General features: G+C 35.7%; 1 protein-coding gene across 1 annotated transcript; it reads left to right on the forward strand.

The window, feature by feature from the left end:
- Positions 1-432: 432 nt before the first annotated feature.
- Positions 433-8561, forward strand: LOC126688683 (electron transfer flavoprotein subunit beta, mitochondrial). The gene is made up of 5 exons (XM_050383455.1): positions 433-624; positions 713-997; positions 5816-5896; positions 6267-6361; positions 8164-8561. The coding sequence occupies exons 1-5, from the start codon at positions 556-558 to the stop codon at positions 8387-8389; spliced, it is 756 nt and encodes a 251-aa protein (XP_050239412.1). The 5' UTR covers positions 433-555; the 3' UTR covers positions 8390-8561.
- The last annotated feature ends 265 nt before the right edge of the window (positions 8562-8826 follow it).

Below are 8826 nucleotides of genomic sequence, written 5' to 3' on the forward strand. Positions count from 1 at the left end.
GTCAACCCGACCCAATCCGACTCGACCCGCAACCCGATTGACCCGAACCCGTTTTCAACCCGCTTAAAATGACCCGTGACCCGATTGACCCAACCCGAACGGCCTGTTTTGCCATATCTAATTTTTTTATATATCTCGAGAGGATGAAGGAAGAGAATAAGATAATAAGTGGTGATTATTGTGTGTGACATAAGAGAAACAATTTTTTTAAAATTAATATTTTAATTAAATATAAAGTAAAATATATAATTGGTTAGGGTTGTTTTAAAAAGTATGTAAAAAAAAAAAAAAAAAAGATTTTTATGCTAAAATAAGAAATTTTTGATGAGCTGTACAAATGCTCGATGATCATTTTCCTGAGAGCATGCATGTGTAGAGGAGTAGCATGATGCTGGAGTAGTGTATAATTTTGCTATTAATCCATTTGTATTTTATGCGTATACATAATACGTGGCACATGTGATGAAGTAGGTTCTGTATTTAGATGGAATTTAATTCCGTTGGAATTTGGAACTCTGTTCTGACATTCAAATCTCTCCCAAACACCAACCAAACATGAAGATAATGGTGGCCGTAAAGCGAGTCATCGACTACGCCGTCAAAATCCGAGTCAAACCCGACAAAGTAAGCAAACACACAAACACAAACACACACTGTTTTTTTTTTTTTTTTGGGGTTAAATGTTTGATTTTGATATTTATTGATCTGTCAGACGGGTGTGGAGACCCAGAACGTGAAGATGTCGATGAACCCATTCTGCGAGATAGCGCTGGAGGAGGCTCTAAGAATCAAAGAGGGTGGCATGGCCTCTGAGGTTGTGGCTGTCAGTATGGGTCCAGCTCAGTGCGTCGATACGCTCAGAACTGGACTGGCTATGGGCGCTGATCGAGCTATTCATGTCGACGCCACTGGACCTCTCTATCCACTCTCTGTTGCCAAGCTTTTCAAGGCCCTTGTGGAACTTGAGAAACCTGGTCTTCTCATTCTCGGCAAACAGGTTCCTCTTTTTCACTTTCAATTGGGGGCTATATATTTTGAAATTTTCACTGTTGTTTGTATTCTTAACATACATATCAAATTTCATTCAAATCGGACATTAATTACTATTTGATCTTTAAAATTATTTTTTAGGCATAATTTAAGACTACAAAAACGTGAAATTTAAATATTTGATTGATGAGTTATTGATATTTGATTTTCTTGAAATTTTACAAACATGATGGATATAATAAGAAAATGCAATCTAAAAAAGATATAGGGGAAGTTTGAATGATTTTTCTCCGAACTAGTTTGGAGAGAAATTTTGTCCCTTTATTAATCACGACAATTCGTTCAACAAGCAGTTAATAGGCAACAGCCACAAACTTTAGGAACACAGCTACAAACTAAGGAAAAAAATAATACTGACAAAAATATAAGCCAGTGACAAATCTAGCCCCAGGACTAAGCTCTAACTGAATCTTTTGTTCCAGAGTCGGTTGTGAAATGGGCAAAGTGGATTCTTCAAACCAATGACAGCAAGAAGGCCCCTGTAGGTGGTTTTCCCCACCCACTCAATTAACACTTTGCAAAGAATGACCCATAGGTTACAAAGACTTTTGTTCTGTAAGTGAAAGGAGTAATCAAACTTCCTGCAGTGATTAATACTAGCCTTTATATCCCATTTGGAAACATGAATAATGCTTTCCTTGGTCATGATCATTCCATTGAATACTCTTGCATTTCTTTGGACTTTGGAGCCAAATAGGATATTTAGCAGTGGCCCAAGAAACCTTGCATGTTAACGATTTTACATTCTTTCCTCAAGTCCTTACACCTCATTGAATGATTTCACATCAGGTCTGCCTTCTTAACTGAGTAATGCATAAAGCTTTCAATATGCAGCCATATTCTCTTGGTGAGAGGGCATTCAAAGAACAAGTGATCCCTTATTTCTATACAACCCCTACTAAATGTTCAAAAATAGTGACCTTGATAACCCCATTTCAATAGTCTAACCCGGGTAGTCAATCTATCTCTAGTAGCCAACCATGAAAGCATGTCTTGGTATATTTGACGAGTGCCAAAGCAACCTCCACCAATCAGCAACTGGGACCTTAGATCTAATTGCCACCCAGGTTTCAGCACAACTAAGAAAATACCACACTTAGCAGCAAACCACTCAACAGAGTCTTTCTTAGTGATACTAACCTGTAATGCTTTAGCCTGAAATCTCAACCAAAGCATCAGACCTTGTTGACATCCGACACAAATTACCATTAGATATAAAACTAGGTACTCTAGTTTATCTGTTGCCATCAACATCATAAATAATCCCAAAACCATACTTAGGGTGCAAAAGTCCATTTGGGTGCCAATTGTCCGACCCAAGGAAAACATATTCTCCATGCCCAATTTTGTGCTTTAGGAACCACCTAGCAAGCAAGATTTCTAAGTCTAAGCAGCTTCCTCCATCCCCAAGTAGCTTCTAGTGGAATATTTATAGCCCTAAAATCCCTCTTTCTCAACAAATATTCTTGGACACCCATGACCCATGCAACCCAATCAGAACCAGCTTTGACAAAAAGATTCCAACTATGCTTCACCTGAAGCCTTATTCCAATTTCCAACTCTTTGTATTCTCAATCCACCTTCTTTTTTTGGATCACTAACTAGACTCCATTGAAGACAGATTGGAGGAGTTGCAATTATAAATGAAGGGGTGATTTGAGGATTAAGCTACAATTCTGGTAGTAATTTTATCAACAAGAGGCTGACAATCTTTTGCACAAACTTTACGAGCTACTTACCTTTCTTTGAAGCATTATCTGTAGAATCTTCTTTAGCCCCTCATTTGTGTTAGCCAAGAAAATCTAACTCCCCCCTCCCGCCCAAAAAAAAAAGAAAAAGAAAAAAAAACTAAAGAGTTTATTGAACTTAGATAACACCTTCTTAATGACAGAAAACATAGGTTACCTCAGCTGCACTAAAATCCATGAGGTTAATGTGAAAGCTGAACTTTAGCACATCTAGGATGAAATTTGAAACACTTAGGGTATGTTTGGCAGCTTTTTTTTTTTTTTTTTTCCTCTCCTAATTTTCTATTTTCTAGATCAAAAAATTTGTTTGGTAACTCAAAATAGACATAAAACAAAAACAGTTTCCAAATCTCAATTTTCAAAGGAAACTGAGAATAGGTAAAGAGGTATTTTCAATTTAGAAAACACAGGGAAGGGTACACTTAAATGAGGTCCAGGATACGAGTCCTGGATAAAAATAAATTTAAAAAAAAAAGATAATACCATGCGAAGGAATTTTGAAAAATGTGCTGCCAAACCACCACTATCTCTCCCTGACTCCCTACTCCACTCCCTCTCGCCATTCCGTTTGTCTTTACAACCTGTGCTATGGGGTTTTATATCTTTGGTTGGAGTTGGCACTATGATAGCATATTATATTGGTAATGGGTTAGATTTTTTAAAGAAGAGATAATGAGTCAGACTTTTTTAGCCGTCATTATTCAGATTCGGCAGGAAGACTGGTTGCTGCTATGAGCCAGAAAATTACTCTGCCAAATTCGGTGAAGATAGTCGAAGCCTTAGCATGTAGAAGGAGGCCTTTACTGTTTTTTGTTTTTATTCTTAAAAACAAGTTTTTAAAAACAAAAGGCAAAAATAGTTACCAAACATAGCCTTAGAAGCCTTCACAGAATTGCTTAACAATCTAGTAAGCACTTTTATATCTATAACAATCAAATAAGGAGAGAGGGGTCACCTTGCCTCAATCCCTATGCTCACTTAAAATAACCCACTAGGAAGCTATTGATAGGTTATGCATTCTTTAATACAGTGGACTTACATAGGAGGGAACCCAATGGCTGACAGGCAGTGAAAAATAAAATTCCAATCAACAGATTCATAGGCTGTCATTAAATCCACCTTAATGGTGCACCTGGCTGGCCCTTCAACCTTATGATTATTCATCACAATTTCATGAGCATGGAGAAACATTCTCAGCAATATTCCTACTCAGGATAAGTGCTGTTTGGGAATTGCTGACAAAATCACTGAGACATAGCCCTTCAACCTATTAGCTAAGAATTAAGATTTTTTTTTTATGCACTGGTACAATGTGTTGCAGAAGGGAATGAGTCTAGAGTCTCCCTTGATATCATAAATGCGTTTAAAAGAGTTCGTGGCAGTTCTTATCTTCACCACCTTGTAAAAAAAAGCATTATTCTGGCTCTTCTGTAAAAATTAGCAGGTGTTTCTAGCCTTCTTCTTCAACATGGCCTCTTCAACACCTCTTATAGCCATATAGGCATGTAGCTTTTCCTTCTCTTTGCTAAGAAATCTTTTATGCCAGGATGAACAAGTGCTTCCTTTTGTGCAACCTCCAGCTCCAACCTGGCTTCAACCACCCTTTGGGACAAATTACCAAGCACTTCTCTATTAAATTCTTTACCAGCATTTTTAAGTGATTTATTTTCTTGTAGAGCTTTGACTTTAGAGTTCCCATCACTTGATATTCCCAAGCTTGTTGGAACAAACACTTGATATTCCCTATCACCCTGCCCAGCTTTAACAACAAAGTCATTGTCCTCTCTCCTACTGCTCCAAGTAAAATGAGAACCAATAAAAGGAATATCTAAACCCTCCAGATTATAGAGACACTGACAAAATTCAGTTTTATACATAGACTGCCCTCCCCATTCAGCTTCTCAATGGCATTACTAACCACATTAAACTTAGCCCCCAAAAACCAGGGGCTGCTAAGTGCAACCAGTCTGATGTTTCACTTTCAACTGACTATATTTCCTCCTTTCCATACCACTATAGATGGAGGAAACACATTTCAGATCCCCACTAGAAGTTCTCATATCACAATGGCCTGGTCTGATTTCTGGAACTTAGTCACAGCCAGGTCATTGCTATTCCAACAAATCAGAATTCTCCCCAGATCATGAAACTTTGTTATCACTCATAAAATCCCACCCTGGTGCAGTATTTTTCCTGATTATTTTAGCATTCTCCTATTTTACCTCAGTCTCCACAAGGCAAATTAGTGAAATATTTAGTCTAAGAATAAAAGACCTGACCTTCTGTTTTAAGGGGTCATTTAAATGCCTTAAATTCCAAACTGTCAATTTCAGTGAATGGAAATTCAAGGGGAGGCAAGACTATTGCCCTTCCCTATAGCATCATCAACATACTCAAATTTTTGTTTCCCTTTATTCTTCTTCTTATTAGAGGTAACCACAATAGCAGCTTCTATGACCTGTTGCAACATCAGCTCTGTGTTAGCACTTAGCAGGTTGGTGGGTTTGTAAGATTGATTCTGAAGATTGAGTTTCATGCTGGATTCTGAATCAATAGGAAGATTTTGAAATAGATATCAAAAATTCTAATCTGGTTTTGCTTTTTTCCTGATGGATTTTTTTGGTGCTGCCAAAATTTGAAATCCACATTAACTAAGACAAAATATTTGCAATTGGCTTAGTTGAGTGGAGACTTTTGAACTCCCAGGTACTAAATATGAAATACTTAAACGGGCATCAGTTAAATTTATTTCTCATAATGTGTTTCTTAGCAAACAAAAGGTGCATTTAGGTGTTAATTTCTTCTACAGAAATATCTTGTGTTGAATTTTCATTCTATTCGTCTTTTTTTTTTTTTTTTTTTTTTGGTGAGGACAGGTTTGCTTTCGAATTTGTTGGTATATATCAAGTTCCATAATCCCTAATGTTTGTCCATTTCTTTGTGCACTTTTTAAAGTAGAGTTATATCGAGATATTTGTGGAAGAATGACTCTTTCTCATTTTTGGGTTTGTGTGAAGGCCATAGATGATGATTGCAATCAAACAGGGCAAATGGTAGCAGGGCTGCTTGGTTGGCCACAGGGGACCTTTGCTTCAAAGGTTGGTTGAACTGTGTAAACATTCAATATAAACAGAGGTTCATTACTCAATTAAATAAGGGAAGATTAGATTGCTATTCTACTAGGTATCCAAATTCATGCCATTTTGTTTCTGTTGGCTTCCCATTATTGGTGGGATTATGTATAGCACAACATAACTGTACTTATTTTTCAGTCTGCCTGAATGTCAAATCTAAACATAACTGGAGGAGTATAGGACAATTGTATTATTTCCTAATTATTTCGTGTCAACTTTTAATTAGTCTTTGTATTCAGCTAATTTTTAAACAAGTGATTTTCCTGCCGTTGTTGTTGCTGTTCCTGTTGTTTTGACATTTTTTCCCCTGTGATTTACTGCTGCTATCTAGTAGGTAGTGCTAGATAAGGAGAAGCAACTGGCAACAGTGGATAGGGAAGTTGATGGTGGTCTTGAGACCTTATGTATGGACTTACCAGCTGTAATCACGTATGAATCTCATCCTAATGAATTTTTTATAAAACACTTCCACTATGTTTGCTCCTCACAGTTTTGTGTTTGTTTGTACTTCTATTTTGAAAACATGACACATTCATATTCTTTAATGGCCCTTTATGACTAAATTTATAACGAATAACAATTAATGCCATTATGTTTAATTGTATTTATGGGCAATGACTTTCTTATGTATATCCTTGTGTTAAATTGTATTTTGAGTATAATTTTGGTCAGTGATTTCCTACATACTTTGTTGTGTAGAACGAATGCCATAGCTTTACATACTCTACCTGATCTGTCCTTCTCTTGAACGTCGAAAAGAATTTTTAAAGCATCTTCAATATTTTTATTTTTGTTGTGGGTTTATCTTTCTGTTTGTTCATGATATATACTTTCTAACGACTTATGTATATTAGATGGACTAAAGCTTGCAAAGAAATTTTAAAACTTGCTTTTTAAGGTATGATGAATAATAATATATGGTTCTTTTTTAGGAATTTGGTAAATCCATATTCGTTAAATAAACAGCCCATAGGGATCATCTTTGGATGTTAGAATATTATGTGTGGTTTCTTTCAAGATAGTGATGTGATGTTCCAAGAAAAAGTATTGTAGGTTTGGTGGCTTAAACACTATTTGGAATAGTGATACTGAAAATGTGTTAAGGTGGTCCCACATGTACCCAAAATAAATGTAACATGTATTCATTTGGTTACTGCAGAATCTAAACTGGCCTGCTAATGATCAACTATATAAGAAAACAGCAGATAAGTCATATAGCTATGCCAAATGGGCTGGGGAATCCTGCATTCTACAACTTGATCACATGGTTGAGTGTTTCAAGTCATGAAGCTTTTAAAAATCAGAATAACGGTTGCTAAGTTGACAAGTTTTTATATCTTAATTTAACTTTTTTTGGGTCCAAATGGGCTCTTTTAGAGCATGTTTGTATGGTTTCTGAAGCCTCTATTGCTCCATTTATTCATATTTTATAGTTTTCTTTAAAAATTGTTTATTTTCATGTTGTGGAGTGGATCCATATTAGAAGAAAAGTGAGTGAAGCACAGATCCTTGTTCAGTGGACTTTAGCACTTAGCACCCATAAGGATTTATAATTTAGGAAATAGTAATGGAGATTATATAATATTTAGACAATATCAAGATTGTCCTAACCTTTGTATAAAACGTCTTTAAAGAGATTGACCACTTTAGGAAAGTCCATATAACGAAAGGAGATAAAAAGTAACAGAATCGCGCTAACATAATCACTTATGAATTTTTATTTTTATTTTTCAATATTACCCCTCAGTCACATTTATTTTAAATTGGGGGATTGAATACTTATGAAATGGAGTAATCTGGAAGAAGTAAAAAATTATGCCTTTTTTGGTTTGCTTTATTGGGTCTTTGAGAATCATCTTTATTTTTATTATTATTGGAGCAAAAAACAAAAAAGAGAATCGCCTTTTTTTTGCATTATATATATTGCTGGACTGTATTTGCAACTCATAAAGGGATTCCAAATGCTCTGCTATTCTAAGGCCAAGTTTTAATTTCCTTTGCTTTCAAAGATAGTGCTATGCAGACTTGCTGATGGGGACACACTTGCCTTGGATAATTTCTAGAGAAGGCCTCTCTTATTTATTTGTTATAATATGAAAGTGTGCTTTACAATAATGATTTGTCCAGATCCAGCCTCAGATTTTTACCGTGTGCTTGCTTGTGCATATGTGCATGTGTTGTAACTTGATCTCTTGTGACTTTGATGAGTTTTATTTGTGCTCCGTTTGCAGCACTGATTTGAGGCTGAATCAACCTAGGTATGCAACACTCCCCAACATAATGAAAGCAAAATCAAAGGTCATAAAGAAATACACTCCACAGGAATTAAATGTCGAAATCAAATCCGATTTAGAGGTTCTTCAGGTCACTGAACCTCCTAAGAGAAAAGCAGGGGTTATAGTTTCTTCTGTGGACGAGCTCATTGACAAGCTTAAAAATGAAGCTCATGTCATCTGATTATTTGATAGCTTCTTGATTAGAAAAGCTTTGTACTAATCAGTTGCTTCTCACCAAATGTTAAATGTTGATGTATTGACAAAAATGCAACTACAAAACAAAGCTGAAAGCTATTTTAATAAAATTTCATTTTGTTATATAATCTATGTTCAATGAATTTCATGTTTTCTCATCCTCTTCTTTTGCTATATTATTCGTGATATATTGATATTGATCATACTCCAGCAAAATTTTCATGTTCCCTTGTCGTGTATTTTTTGACTAGCAGAGCAGTTATTTCAGAAAATTGAAGTTCAAGACCAGGGGTGGTGGCTACTGGTAAACTTTGACTAGTAGCAGGTGAAAATTAGTCATTTTAGGATCATATTATAGAAATATTTCTATTCTGTAACAATTAGTGGAAATGCAAGATTTCTTTTTTGTTACCAAAAAAAAAA

This window comes from Quercus robur, chromosome 6 (genome assembly GCF_932294415.1).
Source record: "Quercus robur chromosome 6, dhQueRobu3.1, whole genome shotgun sequence".
Classification (NCBI taxonomy): domain Eukaryota; kingdom Viridiplantae; phylum Streptophyta; class Magnoliopsida; order Fagales; family Fagaceae; genus Quercus; species Quercus robur.